Source organism: Peromyscus maniculatus, chromosome 4 (assembly GCF_049852395.1).
Source record: "Peromyscus maniculatus bairdii isolate BWxNUB_F1_BW_parent chromosome 4, HU_Pman_BW_mat_3.1, whole genome shotgun sequence".
Lineage (NCBI taxonomy): Eukaryota > Metazoa > Chordata > Mammalia > Rodentia > Cricetidae > Peromyscus > Peromyscus maniculatus.
Window position 1 is genome coordinate 65,132,362 of NC_134855.1, and position 16,493 is coordinate 65,148,854.

The 16,493-nt window shown below is 34.2% G+C and overlaps 1 protein-coding gene across 2 annotated transcripts in view; it reads left to right on the top strand.

Annotated features, from left to right (window-relative positions):
- Positions 1 to 16,493, top strand: part of LOC102909794 (fibrous sheath-interacting protein 2-like) — an 82,088-nt gene that overhangs the window by 21,353 nt on the left and 44,242 nt on the right. For both annotated transcript variants that reach the window (XM_076569852.1, XM_076569853.1), the window contains exons 10-15: positions 4,913 to 5,028; positions 5,872 to 5,908; positions 6,508 to 6,611; positions 8,676 to 8,739; positions 12,389 to 12,446; positions 15,804 to 15,837. In XM_076569852.1, the coding sequence (XP_076425967.1) occupies positions 4,913 to 5,028; positions 5,872 to 5,908; positions 6,508 to 6,611; positions 8,676 to 8,739; positions 12,389 to 12,446; positions 15,804 to 15,837 (413 nt within the window). The remainder of the gene's footprint in view (positions 1 to 4,912; positions 5,029 to 5,871; positions 5,909 to 6,507; positions 6,612 to 8,675; positions 8,740 to 12,388; positions 12,447 to 15,803; positions 15,838 to 16,493) is intronic.

Here is a 16,493-nt window from a genome sequence, read left to right on the forward strand (position 1 = left end):
TTTTATTACTGTAGCTCTATAGTAGAGCTTGAAGTCAGGGATCATGATGCCTCCAGAGGTTGTTTTATTGTAGAGGATTCTTTTGGCTATCCTGGGTTTTTTGTTTTTCCATATGAAGTTGAGTATTATTCTTTCCAGGTCTGTGAAGAATTGTGTTGGTATTTTGATGGGGATTGCATTGAATCTGTAGATTGCTTTTGGTAAGATTGCCATTTTTACTATGTTAACCCTGCCTATCCATGAGCATGGGAGATCTTTCCATTTTCTGACATCTTCTTCAATTTCTTTTTTCAGGGACTTAAAGTTCTTGTCATATAGGTCCTTCACTTGCTTGGTTAGTGTTACCCCAAGGTATTTTATGTCATTTGTGGCTATTGTAAAGGGTGATGTATCTCTGATTGCCTTCTCAGCTTCTTTGTCCATTGTATATAGGAGGGCTACTGATTTTTTTGAGTTGATCTTGTATCCTGCTATGTTGCAGAAGGTGTTTATAAGCTTTATCCGTTCCTTAGTGGAATCTTTGGGGGTCACTCAAGTATACTATCATGTCATCTGCAAATAGGGAAAGCTTGACTTCTTCCTTTCCATTTGTATCCCCTTAATCTCCTTATGTTGTCTTATTGCTCTGGCTAGAACTTCAAGTACTATATTGAATAAGTATGGGGAGAGTGGATAGCCTTGCCTCGTTCCTGATTTTAGTGGAATTGCTTTGAGTTTCTCTCCATTTAATTTGATGTTGGCTGTTGGCTTGCTGTAAATTGCCTTTATTATGTTTAGGTATGTTCCCTGCATTCCTGATCGCTCCAAGACTTTTATCATGAAGGGGTGTTGGATTTTGTCAAATGCCTTTTGTGCATCTAGTGAGATGATCATGTGGATTTTTCTTTGAGTTTGTTTATATGGTGTATTACATTGAACCACCCTTGCATCCCCGGGATGAAGCCTACTTGATCATGGTGGATAATTGTTCTGATGTGTTCTTGGAGTCTGTTTGCCAGTATTTTATTGAGTATTTTTGCATCAGTGTTCATGAGGGAGATCCGTCTGTAGTTCTCTTTCTTTGTTGCATCCTTGTTTGGTTTAGGAATCAGGGTAATTGTAGCCTCATAGAAGGAGTTTGGTAATGTTCCTTCTGTTTCTATTATATGGAACAATTTAGAGAGTATTGGTATTAACTCTTCTTTGAAGATCTGGTAGAATTCTGAGCTGAAACCATCTGGTCCTGGGCTTTTTTTGGTTGGGAGACTTTTAATGACTGTTTCTATTTCCTTAGGGGTTATTGGACAATTTAAATAGTTTATCTGGTCTTGATTTAACTTAGGTATGTGGTACCTATTCAGAAAAATGTCCATTTCTTTTAGGTTTTCCAGTTTTGTGGAGTAGAGGTTTTTGAAATATGACCTTATAATTCTCTGGATTTCCTCAATGTCTGTTGTTATGTCCCCCATTTCATTTCTGATTTTGTTGATTTGGATTCTCTCTCTCTGTCTTTTGGTTAGTTTGGATAAGGGCTTGTCTATCTTGTTGATTTTCTCAAAGAACCAACTCTTTGTTTCATTAATTTTTTGTATTATTCTCTTAGTTTCTAATTTATTAATTTCACCTCTCACTTTGATAATTTCCTGGCGTCTATTCTTCCTGGGAGACTTTGCTTCTTCTTGTTCTAGAGCTTTCAGGTGTGCTGTTAAGTCACTAGTGTGGGATTTCTCCAACTTCTTTATGTGGGCATTTAGTGCTATGAATTTCCCTCTTAACACTGCTTTCATAGTGCCCCATAAGTTTGGGTATGTGGTGTCTTCATTTTTATTGATCTCTAGGAAGTCTTTAATTTCTTTCTTTATTTCTTCCTTAACCCATTGGTGATTCAGTTGAGCATTATTCAGTTTCCATGAGATTGTAGGTTTTCTGTAGTTTTTGTTGTTGTTGAAATCTAACTTTAAACCATGATGGTCTGATAGAACCCAGGAGGTTATTCCAATTATTTTGTATCTGTTGAGATTTGCTTTGTGGCCAAGTATGTGGTCAATTTTAGAGAAAGTTCCATGGGGTGCTGAGAAGAAGGTATATTCTTTCTTGTTAGGATGGGATATTCTGTAGATATCTATTAGGTCCAATTGGGTCATGACATCAGTTAAGTCCTTTATTTCTCTGTTAAGTTTTGATTTGGGAGATCTGTCCAGTGGTGAAAGTGGGGTGTTGAGATCTCCCACTATTAATGTGTGGGGTTTTATATGTGGTTTAAACTTTAGTAATGCTTCTTTTACATATGTGGGTGCACTTGTGTTTGGGGCATTAATGTTCAGAATTGAAACTTCGTCTTGGTGGATCATTCTTTTGATGAGGATGTAATGCCCTTCTTGATCTCTTTTGATTGATTTTAGTTTGAAGTCTATTTTGTTGGATATCAGGATGGCTAACCCTGCTTGTTTCTTAAGACCATTTGATTGGAAAGTCTTTTCCCAGCCTTTTATTCTTAGGTAGTGTCTGTCTTTGAATTTGAGATGTGTTTCTTGTATGCAGCAGAAAGATGGGTCCTCTTTCGTATCCATTCTGTAAGCCTATGTCTTTTTATAGGTGAATTAAGTCTGTTGATATTAAGGGATATTAACGACCAGTGATTGTTCATCCCTGTTATTTTTTGTGGTAGTGCATGTGTACCTCTTTTCTTTGGGGTTTACTGTTGTGGCTTTATCCATTGCCTGTGTTTTCGAGTGTGTATCTGACTTTCTTCAGTTGGAATTTTCCTTCTAGTGCTTTCTGTAGGGCTGGGTTTGTGGATAGATATTGTTTAAATCTGGCTTTGTCTTTGAATGTCTTGTTCCTTTCATCTATGATGATTGAAAGTTTTGCTTGGTATATTAGTCTGGGCTGACATTCATGGTCTCTTAGTGTCTGCATTACATCTGTCCAGGTCCTTCTGGCTTTCAAAATCTTCATTGAGAAATCGGGTGTTATTCTGATGGGTTTACCTTTATAGGTCACTTGGCCTTTTTCCTTTGCTGCTCTTAATATTCTTTCTTTATGCTGTACATTTAGTTGTTTAATTATTATGTGTCGAGGGGACTTTTATGGGGGTCTAGTATGTTTGGTGTTCTATAGGCTTCTTGTATCTTCATAGGCATTTCCTTCTTTAAGTTGGGAAAGTTTTCTTCTATAATTTTGTTGAATATATTTTCTGTGCCTTTGAGTTGGTATTCTTCACCTTCTTCTATCCCTATAATTCGTAGGTTTGGTCTTTTCATGGTGTCCCAAATTTCTTGGACATTTTGGTTCATGACTTTGTTGGCTTTAGTGTTTCCTTCGACTGATGAAACTATTTCTTCTACTGTATCTTCAATGCCAGAGGTCCTCTCTTCCATCTCTTGCATTCTGTTGGTTATACTTGCATCTGAAGTTCCCGATCTTTTACTGAGGTTTTCTATTTTCAGCATTCCCTCTGTTTGTGTCTTCTTTATTTTTTCAATTTCCTTTTCAGGTCTTGGACTGTTTCCTTTATTTGTTTCATTGCTTTTAAATGATTTTCTTTCAGTACTTTATTGTGTTCTTCCAGTACTTTATTGTTTTCTTCCAGGACTTTATTGTTTTCTTCCAGGTCTTTATTGTTTTCTTGCAGGACTTTATTGTTTTCTTCTAATTTGTTTGCCCTTTCCTCTAGTTGTTTACAGCGTTCTTCCAATTTTCTTGTCTTTTCCTCTACACAAGCCTCTACCTTCTTCATGATGTTACTCATAAGGCTACTTTCTTCTGCTTCTTCCAGTTTTTGATGTTCAGGTCTAGATGTTGGAGGCGGGCTAGGTTCTGGTGATGCTGTATTGCTCTTCATTTTGTTGTATGTACTTCTGCCTTGACGTCTGCCCATCTCCTTGTGGTTCCTTCTTGGTCTTATCAGTGTACTTGTTTCAGAAAGAGCTGACAGATTCAGGAAGTCTCTCTCTCTTGTTCAGATGGGAGTTCTCTTGTCCAAATGGGAAATCCGGGGCAGGATGGAAGCTCTTATCAGGACCGGAAGTCTCTGGTCCAGAAGGGAGGTCAGGAGCAGGATGGGAGCTGGGGGCCGGCATTTATGACCTTTTTTTTTCCCTGGTCAGTCTTGTTTTTCATTTTTACTGAGTTTAGAATTGCTGTTGGTATTATTACTTTTTTATTTTCTTAATATGTATTTAAATGAATGGTTTTCTCTGCTTATTAAGTATTTACAGGAATATATGAAAAAGAAAGAAGAGAAATTATGATCCATTGGTGATTGATATTAAAATAAGCTGATCACTTTGATAAAGTTTTTGAGGTTACTTAGTTATATTTACCATATGGTAAGGCAGGTTTTGTGATAAAGCTTTATTCAATTTAACTGAAATAGATTAGAGACAGATCAATACTTTAATAGATCTATATATATAGATATGTTTGATATGTGTGTGTGTGTGTGTGTGTGTGTGTGTGTGTGTGTGTATTTGTGCATGAAAATTCGCAGAAGTTCATTTTAGAAATGGCTGGAATTGAAAACAACTGAGATTTCCATGAGCTCACGGTAGACTACAAAGTGTGGTGTATAAAAAAAATATGCTGCATAAAAAAAATGATTTTACTTCCCCCAAAATAAAAATAAAGGAAAAGTGTACACACTGTATAATTGCATTCATGTAGAATTTCAGAAAATACAAACTAACCTTAAGAGTTAAAATCAGTACTCTTGGGACTAGAAAGATGGATTGATTACAACCATCCAGGGGAGGACATATATAAATAATCCTAATATATTACTGATTGAATGATGCTTTCAGTTGTATTTCTTTTGGAAGTATTGTTACTCATGAATATTTTAATTTTAATAATTAGTTTAAGAAAACACAATTTGCTACTACACTTAACAATATGTCCAAAACCAAAGGTTTTCGTTCTCATTTTCTCCTAGGACAAGTATCGACTGTTGTTAATCATTCTCAGAGTACTTCAAAGAACGTTACAAAAATATCAGGATCCTCAGTTGCGTATCAGACAGGGATACAGAACAGTAGCTCAGAACAAAAGGTAAAAATATTTCAAATTATGTTGTTAGTATTACTTCATCTGCCTAAGTTTTATTCACATGTGTTATCACTTTTACTCACCTGGTATTACTAGGGGAAATGAGTGCTTGCCAGAAAAAGTGATCCCATTCAGGGGCAAACTTTATTATTCATGTACTGTGAAATTTAACAGAAACAAATCCAAGGCCCATTACCAATAGTGATAATAACATTGCTATTTACTAGTAATATAAGAAATCTATGCTCATGTGTTTGACCAAGCACTGGTATAAGCTAAACTTGAGAAAGTAAGAAAATGTGTCAACTGAATGCAAATTGAGTCAATTGAATGCAAATTGAGTCAATTGAATGCAAAGGCTAGTGAGGCAACACCCATCTTGAGGACACATTGACTAATTAGGGATAAACATAGAAAATGTTACACTAATCTGGGGAGACTAATTTTTATTCTGGCTCTAGTTCAAAGGAGTACTTTAAATAAGCATTATAGTGTTGCCTGGGGTTTGAATTGGTAGAATTGTATTTCTCTGTATACAGTTAAATGACTAAGTTTGAGAACTATCCATTAAGTGGCTCACTGTGCCTTTAAATAAAGGGCAGACAGAAGAGGAGTAAGACCTATATTGTGATAAATTGAGCTCAATATTGAATGAAATTTGAGATGGCGAAAAGTATCCTGGGAAGTTAAGTATATTTACTGTGCTTGCTACACTTTTTATGACAAACTTGGGCATGAAGAGTAGAAAAGCATCTAGATTCATGTGGTTTCCTGACAGAAGACAGAATCTCTTCCTGAAGTAGTGTTACTAATGAATATTTTTCTCTTTAACATTTTGCCATATAGACAAATGGAGTAACGAAAAAAATAAGTGATGAAAGAGGTAAGGTTATGAACAGTACTAATTATTCTGTTATTAAATACATAGTTGGACTCCATTACATGGTTTTGAAAGCTGTTTTTCCTAATTTTAAAAGGAATGATTAGTTTGACTTTTTAAATATTGAAGTACCCTTCCTCTAATCACTTCTTCCTTTTTTTTAGTTCACCATAAATCTTGCTGTGAAAAAAAGCTTCTTAAAACAGCATTTTATCACTTCTATTCCCTTTTCCTAAAATAATTTAAAATACAGCTTTATTTCTTTATACAAGCAATAAGTTGTTGTTGCAGACTGAATACAAATAAAACAGTCCAGTTTGTCAGTGGGCCCTGTTAGTTTCATGAGACTAAATGGTTGTGGTCATCAAAAGATAAGGGTTTCAGATTTTTCGATGGATGCAACTGGGAAGAAGTGACATTTTTAGGCAATGAACATCCAAAAAAGATACTATCTTTGAAGAAATTTGCTTAGCTTAAATAGATTACCAATTCTAATCAGTGTGGCAGCTTAATGAAGAGAATGCTAGAGCAAGCGGGCAAGTCATGATTCACCTTTGGAATTATAGTACATTCATACTTAAAGCTATCTCTTATCTTTCTAGTTCCTGTAAACACATCAACTAGAGATTCAATTATTTCAGCACAAAATTCACCCACAAAGGCTAATAGACTTTCACGTACATCTTTGTGTCCTCAAAAAGAAGAGGTATGTAACATTTAATTTACTTTAAATTCAATAAATGAGATAACTTATGGTCATTTTAATATATGAAAATGCCAATTTTTAAACTTACAGTATAACTGCATTCCATGAAATTTATCATACAATTGTAAAAATGTAATAACTCAAGATCAGGGTGTCTAAATATAATCCACAAGGTGTAACATTTACTGCATTCATGGAACCCACAGAGGAATCAGCTGAGCTTCTTTGGTGGCTTCTTATAACACTGATTTAGCATTTTTATCAGTAATCAGGTTTCTTCTTATGGAAAATTATCAGTGGGTGTCCAAGTATATAGCCATTTCACATGAAATAAATATTATCTATAAATTTTCAACCTGTTATCTTAGGAATAAAATCAATATCCTCAGTTCCAATATCATGGTAATAAGTGATTCACTATGCTAAGGAGTTTACATGGTTTTCAACAATTTTAATAGATATTTAATAGATTATCTCCAAATGAATTCTTCATATAAAGGTAGAAAATGATATCATTTTATGTGACTTACAATACATAACAATTGACATCAAATAATGCAGAATAAAAAGTATGCAGAATATCTAAACTGTATTATGCTTACCATACTGATATGTCTCTGTGACACATTTTATTATAAATAAATATTTGTTAACTGTAATTTTGCATAGTTAGTTCACTAATCTGCTGTGTCACTAGCTCTGTTAAATATGCTAACAATCAGGAAAAATTTTAACTGTTGGAATAGTAACATTGTTTACCATATTTCAATACCTTTAACATTTAAGAAATCAAGAAGGCCTGTTAAAACAATATCTTAAAGCACACTGTAGCATACATTTTTGTTTTGTACATTTTCAAAACATTACAAGGAACAAGAGGCCAAAAAGCATGTGTCAAGTTTATTCATGGGATTGCAAAAAAAAAAAAAAATTGCATGATAATATACTCTGTAGGTTGATTATTGCAATACTCCAGACTGTAAAATGAGAACATCACTGTGCTACATCCAGATAATGTTCAGTAAAGAACAAGGAAACAATTTATATCAGGACACAAAAACAGTATGTGTAAACTGCATTACTGACCTTTCTGAGTATTACATGCTTTACTCACTTTCCATATTACTCCGAAATGGGTAGCATATGTTCACAGATACCAAATTTATGATAAGTTTAATTGTGGGCTGGAGAGATGGCTCAGAGGGTAAGAGCACTGGCTGGTCTTCCAGAGGTCCTGAGTTCAATTCCCAGCAACCACATGGTAGCTCACAACCATCCACAATTTGATCTGGTGCCCTCTTCTGGCATGTAGGCAGAACACTATATACAAATAAATAAATAATAAAAAAATAAATACATAGATAAATAAATAAATCTTAAAAAATGTTGAATGGTTCTCTGGCACACTGTGCAAAGCCTGAAACTGTCAGACATTTTTCTCATTGCTTGCTTTCACATTTCAAATATTGAAAAATGAATATACTTATTGTTATGATTCTTTTTTCTGCAATCAGGTTGAGTGCCCAGAAAAGTAGAGAAACTCACAATCACTCATAGAGGGTACATGGTCTTTTTCAGTACCACTGAGCTGCTGTTTTCAAAAATATCCTGTAGTGCTACTTAAGTTGATTGATTTCTTTGCCTTCATGGAGTTAATTTAGGGTTACCAGAAAATGCTCTCTATATTTGTAGGGAAATGGTATCATAGCAGGAACACAAAACCTTCCTCTTAACTATCTAAATCTTCAGTTTTCATTCCTAATACCAATTCCAACTATATATAATTTCATTAAATTGTATAATGATACTGTATTTGACATGAATACAACTACATGCTGAGTATCAAAGTTGGAAAATGGTCAGATGTGAGTATTGTAAACATTTTTGATAAATATATTAATTTTAATTGTATAAATAATAAGTATAACATAAGCACAAAACTTGAATATTCTTACAAATGGAGATTTTTGAGAAATTTAACATTATTGATTTTTTTAAATAAAGATATAAATACAAGTTGATGATCAAAATTTAGAGAAATCTCTCTTTTTGTTGTTTATGTAGCAGGATATGAAAGGTGATTGGAATGGAAAGCCAAGCAAGAAATCAAGTTATGTTGGTGAACCAGGTAAACGTCAGCAGGAACTCATGCAGCTATTAAAACATTCTTTCACCTGTCACTTATGCCCATTGCAAATGCTCTGCCAGTTAATGTATTAATGCAGCGATTTCTGCTAGATCTTGTACAGAGTACTGAACATTGAAGGAAAATGTAGCCAGGATGTTAGCCAGAGCTTTTACCCTATAACAGAAGAAATAGTCTTGACAAACACACAAACCAAGTTTATAAATGAATGTATAAAAGCCATATAATGTATGAAGACAATACCTGGAACTGTGTGATTTGAGTCATGAGGAAAGAGAGTTTTATGATTCTTATTATTTCTTTTATTTTTTAGATTAGACTATAACTACATAATTTCCCCCTTCCTTTCCTCCCTTCAAAAATCTGCCATATACCCCTCCTTCCTCTCATTAAAATATACAGATATAATTCTAAGTACATAAGTACAATATGCTTACTCTGTATAATGTTACTTGTATGTATGTTCTCAGGGTTGAGCAATTGATATGCTCATTCTTGAGGAAGACTGTTTCTCCTGCTGTCAACATTTACCAGGTGCCCATAGTTTTTGTGTAGGGTTCAGGGTTCCTGGACTTCTCCCACCCCCACCTCCCACTTTAGAATATCTATTATATTGTCCTTGTTCTGTTTATGTCTAGGCAGTTGTGTCAGTGAGAGTTTATGGGTGTAGTGCCTGACATTCCTATGAGACACAGTGGCACAGCATACTGCCTCTTCCTGTTTTTCTTCCCTCTCTTTCTCAATGTCCCCTGAGACTTCAAATGTTTTATGTTTTAATCTCCTGCTTTTTTTTTTTTTTTTTTTTTTGGTTTTTTGAGAGAGGGTTTCTCTGTGTAGCTTTGTGCCTTTCCTGGAACTCACTTTGTAGACCAGGCAAGCCTCAAACTCACAGAGTTCTGCCTGCCTCTGCCTCCCGAGTGCTGGGATAAAAGGCGTGCGCCACCACCGCCCAGCTTCTACTGCTATTTTAATGAGATATTTCTAATGATCACAATCAAAATTGAAATAACTTCCTATGGATGCTTATATTTTATGTCCTTTTTACTTGTCTATTAGCTTGTCTTTTCCTGTCTTCCAGACTTTGAAGCAAAGTTTACAAGTAAAATAGTATGAATTTAGTACAAACTACTTAGTAATTTGAGATGTACCAAACAATTGATATACATACATATATAAAAATACTATATAATAAGCAAGTTCACATATTTTTAACCTCACAGTTACACTTGTGCATGTGAGTTTGAATGTGTGCATGGTTAGAACACTGGAGGTCATCTCTCTTAACAATTTTTAAAGTACACAACAAAATACTGTTTACAATTGTCACACTATGTATTGGATCTGTAATATTTATTAATTTTACAAAAGACTAAACTGTGAAAAATATCACTCCGTGTCCTTTTCCTTCAAATCCATTATGTTCTGTTGTTACAAGTTTGACAATCCATATTTGACAAGTAAGGGAAAACATGCGAGAGTTGCTTTTCTGCACTTTGGACATATTTCATGTAACATAATGCTCTTCAGGATTGTGCATGTTCCTTTTTCTTTTTCCTTCCAAGAATGCCCTTAAACTTTATATCCTCCTGCCTTCACCTGAAGATCTATCTTTCAATGTACAGTTAAGTGCCCATAACAACATATTTTGTATTAGCAAATCCACAAAGCTGAATAGTACACTGTTTATGTCAATGTTGATTGCATCTATACTCAGTATGTGTATATTTATCCTGTTGTTATTCTGTATTGTTTACAGAATAACAACTACTTACATAATACACTCTATACTGTTTATTTTGTATTAACTACTGTAAATTATCTGGAGAATACAATATGGAGGAGACATGGAAGGTTATGTGAAAATCTTATGCTATTTTGTATGAAACACTTTCAGATCCATGGACTTGATCTTTAAACCAATATCCTAATGATACCAAGGGATAACTCTATACACTAATGTTCTTTATCCTCTCATCCATCAATATATATTTCTTTGTATTAGTACATTTTTGTTCCTATAACAAACTACCCAGCCTGAAACAGGACCCAGTGTCTCAACAATTTCAGCTCTTGGGCTTGTGAAAAAGGCCCAGTCAATCATTACTTCCTGCCCATTCAGAAAAGTGATTTGCTGTAATGATTATTGTTCATGAAAAATTTCATATTACTTGTGTGTGTGTGTGTGTGTGTGTGGAGAGAGAGAGAGAGAGAGAGAGAGAGAGAGAGAGAGAGAGAGAGAGAGAGAGAGAGAGAGGAGACGAAGTGTGTTTCTTTTTCAGATATTCACATTGGCCTGATATTTGACAAACAGGCTAAGCAGACTCACCATAAAGTTCAAAGCATCTCCCTTTGTTCATCTCCCTAGAAAAGGGTTTATAAGCATATACTAGCATGTGTGACTTCTTTCTGTGCATTCTTAATCTCAGTTTCTTCTCCAAAACCAAAAATATGAAAAGATATCCACAAAAACTGAAAAGTACAGATTTAAATATTTTGTATATATATGTTTGTTATTCATTATTTGAAAAAAATTAATAATTACTGATTAAATTGACTTTGAAATGATCCTAAATAAAAACACAAATTTTTTCTTGATAGTCCATTCTAAGACTTTTGTTTCCTGTTTATTTGTGTAATTAACATACATATATCTACACATCTTATCCAGTAAAGCAGTGGAGATGCTCTGCAAAAAGGCCTTGTCTATGTCTTTATTAACCACAGTAAGAGGCAGAATCTCACTGTGTTATATCCTAAGTAAGTCAGACATTTCAATGGAATAAGATAAATAACAAATTGATGAACAAGTTCCAAGAAAGCATAAACCATATAATATATTCCACAAATACTTATTGGTGAGAATATTGTGGTAAAGCTATTACATTTTTAAGATATATGAGTAAATGTGTGATTATAGGAATGAGATTTTTATTTATTATTTTAATACATGTTTTATTTTAAAAAATTATTTGTGTGTATGTCTGTGTGTGCATGTGCACAATTTCAGGTGCCTGAAGAAACTAGAGTAGAGTATTGGATCCTCTAGAGCAGGCATTTCAAGACTTTGTAAACTGTTTGACATTGCTTCCAGCAAATGAACTTGGGTTCTCTATAAGAGCAGTATATACTCTTACCTGACGATCCCTCTTTCCAGCCCATTTTAAGTCTTTAATATGAGCATTGTAGAGTGTTTTAGAAATGATAAGGAAGGATATCTATTTGTTTAGGTGAGTTTCAAGGAAATATTTCAAAAGACTCAACAGAGACTCAGCCAAACCTTTAAAAATAAGAAGTATAAATACAAAGTTCTCCAAAGGAAATGGCTGTATTAATAGTCCAGAGGCATAGAAAGCATGTTACAGTGGGACATTAAATTTTACTCTATGTCTGTAGGCCTTATAATAAATACAGAAGACCTAGGCTTCAACAGGCATTGGAGAGGTAAATACAGAGTTCAGATTTTACAGTATATTGAAATGTGCACTAAGAACTTTGGAAGTGCTATGAAAGTCCTGAAAAGCTTGTGAACGAGTCAGTTACAAGTGAGAACAGGTTATTTGACAATGATACTGCCATTTTAAAAGTTACTGAGGATGAATATAAACTATAGTTTTCTTTTCCTGATGCTTAGGATCTCAGGGTGGTGCTCCACCCCCGGGTATTTTTTCTTCTCCTGTTTACTCAAATATGTAAGTATACAAATTATTAACATGAAATCATGTATTCATATTTTGATAATTGCTTAAGTACATAACTACATGAAATCTTCCTCTTTTTTTGTAGTTCTACTTCGATTTACTGAAACCTCATTACTTAAAAACTTTCAAAACTGAGTTTGAGTTGTAGACATAGTGAAGGCCACCCTCCTTCCTGCTATCCAGTCCTTTGCTCTCTGTACCCATGATCTTTGCCCTTTTCTCCAGGGTTTCTTTGTATTTCTCTTTGAAATATTTACCTATGACTTTTGAGATTATTGGTTTCTAAAAGATGATAAAGTAGTTCATCATACCATTTCAATGACTTGACCATCTTTCTCCTTAAAAATAATTGCAGTGTTGTCCAGAATAATACCCATGTTGGAAACTGAAACCTTTAGTGATGTTTAGTAGAATTTTTTTCATTTCTCAAACAAATATTGGGGAGAAGATATTTTAGCATTTTTTTTCAACTTGAAAAGAAGCAGCTACTGTTTTAGAATAATTGTGATCTTTTAAAAAATGTTTATATGGGGCTAGTATGTGTGTGTGCATATGTACACAGACAGAAGACAGAAGTCAACATCACTGGTTGTCTTCATCTTCTCTTTGATATTTTATTTTTATTAGGCAGAGTCTCTCTCTGAACCTAATGAAGACTTTATGTGTGTGTGATTAGGATTGGAATCCAGTTCTCATGCACAGCAAGCTATTTACACAAGACTGTCTTCCCAGTGACCCAATGCTAAAAACTTAAAAAGAAATTGGCAAAGCAAATGAAATACAAACTAAACTATACACTTTACAAACCTAGATTCCTGTGTAAATGGCTATATAAAAGAAAAGATCTCTGATGACAAATAATTTTCGTATTCAGACTAAGTATTGTCCATGAAGAGTTACAATGTGAGGTTGATGGGTGTTAATATGTAGAACTCAGTGAATGTTCACAGAATACATAGCATTGTGTTACAGCCAGAAAGAATGAGTCTTATCCAAACAAGCAAAATGAGGCAGAAAGATGCCTACCAAGTGCAGATAGTGATTATTTCTATTTATGGGATAAATAAATGCTAAAGGAAGAACATTATAACCCCCTTTACTGTCTGCTCAACTCCTGCTCATCACACGTACCAATTTAACTATGTATCATGAAAGACTTTACCATGGGGACCCTACATTTGTTCTAATGTCAACCACCCTTCACCCCCCTCAAATACTTATTTGTCCTTTTTAAAAGTATAAATGCAAAAGATTGCTAATGTAAAAATGAAAATTCATGACAGTAAATTGAGATACATTGTGTTAGCAGTGGCAGGAGAGTTGTAAAAACTAAGCATTAGACAATTAAGTTTGAAATACTCTGCCATACAGACTGAAGTTTAGAGCCTGTACTAATTGTTTATTAGTCCAATAGTTTGGAACAATAATATTGTGATCAAATTAGCATATAATTAATTGCTTTGTTAGCAATACATCAGTAAAACTGAAGGCAAAGAACCATTCACTAATGGTCTTCATTTGAGATTTGATGTAAGTAGGCACATCTTTAAAACCTATTTATCAAGCATTTATTGAAAATGCACTGTGTTTAAGGAACAATGCCAGATGTTAGGTAAATATCAAGATTTACAGAATTAATTCCTTGCGATTATGATGAATTATTTTAAGGAAGCAGTATAGACCAATTTAAAACTCCCTACATTATATACATTTAGATATCTTTCTAAAATAAATATGTATGAAATGGTGCAAGCCTTCATTTTTTTAAGAATTGTAGAATTATGTTCCTGACTGTTTTTAGTCAGTGTTCATTTCTTTAATGAAAAGAATGAATTTTTGAAGGTCTTTACTCTTCCATTATTTTTTATTCTTATGGCTGGCATTAAAAAGCAATTGCTCCCTTGGAGGGTGCTGGGGATTTAGTGAAGTGCCTCCACCATACTAGGCAAGCACTGCAGCACTCACTGAGCTATGCTGGCAGCTAATAGAGTCAATACCTAAGGCCAACTTTTCATCTATTTCTTTAGGTCTTTCATAGGTCTTTGCTGTCTGTTTGGACATATGGCAGACTGTCAGTGCAGAGAGCAGTAGGACTCTATTCTATGCCTTAAGACAGAAAAAACTTAAAGTTAAGTTTAGACAATCCAAAGTAATAAATAAATAAAAGTGTGGAACTTTGAGTTGATTTAACAAACTAGATCTGAGAAAAGTTCTAGTCTGTAGACTATTGTTTCCTACCTCTCCCTTCCTCTCTCCCACTTCTTTACTCTCTTTTCAAGCCTCCCCCTCACCTCTTACTTCTTTCTCTTTTTTCTCCTCTCTTCTCTCCTGTCATAGTCCCAGCCTAGCTCATGGTAGCTCATGAACTAAATCTTTCTGCACAACTGAAAGCCCAGCCATAATGCCAGGCTCCCAAACTCATTTCTGAGCTACAAAAATTGAAGTGTTTTGTTTTGTTTTGCTTCTGCACAAGTAAGTTGCAATATTTAGACTTTTTTCAAAATTTTGTTTTATATTTTTGAAAAAATAATTTTGGAATGTATAGGCTTAAGAAAATTAAAGATTGCTAACTTGACTAAGGAAGTAGGAAGAGCTTAGGCATTTAAATAGTCCATGTTTGGGACAATCAGAACTCAGTTTTCAGACTTATTTATTATAATTTTTAATTACTGAGTTCTTATACTGTTTTATAATTCATAAATTACCCTTCATTTCATTAGTATGTAATAATAAATCTAATTACAACACATGAAAATATGTGTCCATCACATCATTACACAAAAATGATTGAAGTTAGCATTGAAAGTAATCAGAAACCCAGGATTCTATCCAGTAGTTACTGAATAGAAATCTGCATGCTCTCTCTCTACTGTGAGATGTAGCAAAATGAGGTTGGGACTATAGGATCTTAAAATGCAGATAGAGGACTACCAGAGAGCTATGATCAGAAAATTTACTATTCCATCAGCTCTATTAGCAGATAGACTAGAGTAATCATCTGTTCCTTCCTTTCTTATCCTGTGTCACTCCCCAGAAAATCACAAAATGGACATGTCAAAGGTATATCAGAGTTCCAACCACCAAAATCATGCATTGTTTACGTGATATATTGCGTACTGTGATTGTACTCTCCTGAGTAAACAAAGCACAATTTTGAGTCTACAGGACTGTATCTTAGCAGAACATTAAATAGAACATTCAAGAAAGCAAAATAAATTTTAGGGTATTCTGTATTTATGTAGAATACCTCTCATAAATAAGAAACAATAAAAATATGAATTTTGAAAGTATGTTCATAAATTATTTGTCCTAACTTAACTAAATCATAACTATTTCTTAACTTTACAGGCAGCAAAATCTCCAAAATTGCTTGCAAAATAAAGTATGTATCACAAAGTTAACTGATAAGACAGTATATTAATTACCATATGCCATTCTAGAAAAAATGTAAATCAGATACCAACAATCATCTATTGATATTTGTTGTTCATACCCTATGCCTTTTATTATAATGGAAGTTTACTTTTAGATAATTTTAATAGTTTCCTTATAGTCTAAAATTGTTATCAAAAATACCCTTGAAAGCCAGGCGGTAGTGGTGCAAGCCTTTAATCCCAGCACTCGGGAGGCAGAGGCAGGCAGATCTCTGTGAGTTTGAGGCTAGCCTGGTCTACAAAGCGAGTTCCAGGAAAGACACAAAGCTACACAGAGAAACCCTGTCTCAAAAAACCAAAAAAAAAAAAAAATACCCTTGATACTTTAGGAAGGCCTCTTGGGTGTACCACAGAGTAAACATCCAGGGACCTGGCATTGATGAGCAGCATGAGATAATAGAATCTCATCCTAATGAGATATTATTAATCAGTATAGCTTTGCAGATATTGATGGCTAACTCCGTAGAAAATTAGTTAAGATGCCTGATTCTGTCTCCAGCAACTCTTGTGGGAAGAACCTGCTACCAAAGATCACAGGCAAAAGTACTTGCTCACCTGTGAGCTTAGACTTGAAGCAAGAAAAGAAAAAGTGGCATAGTTAAAT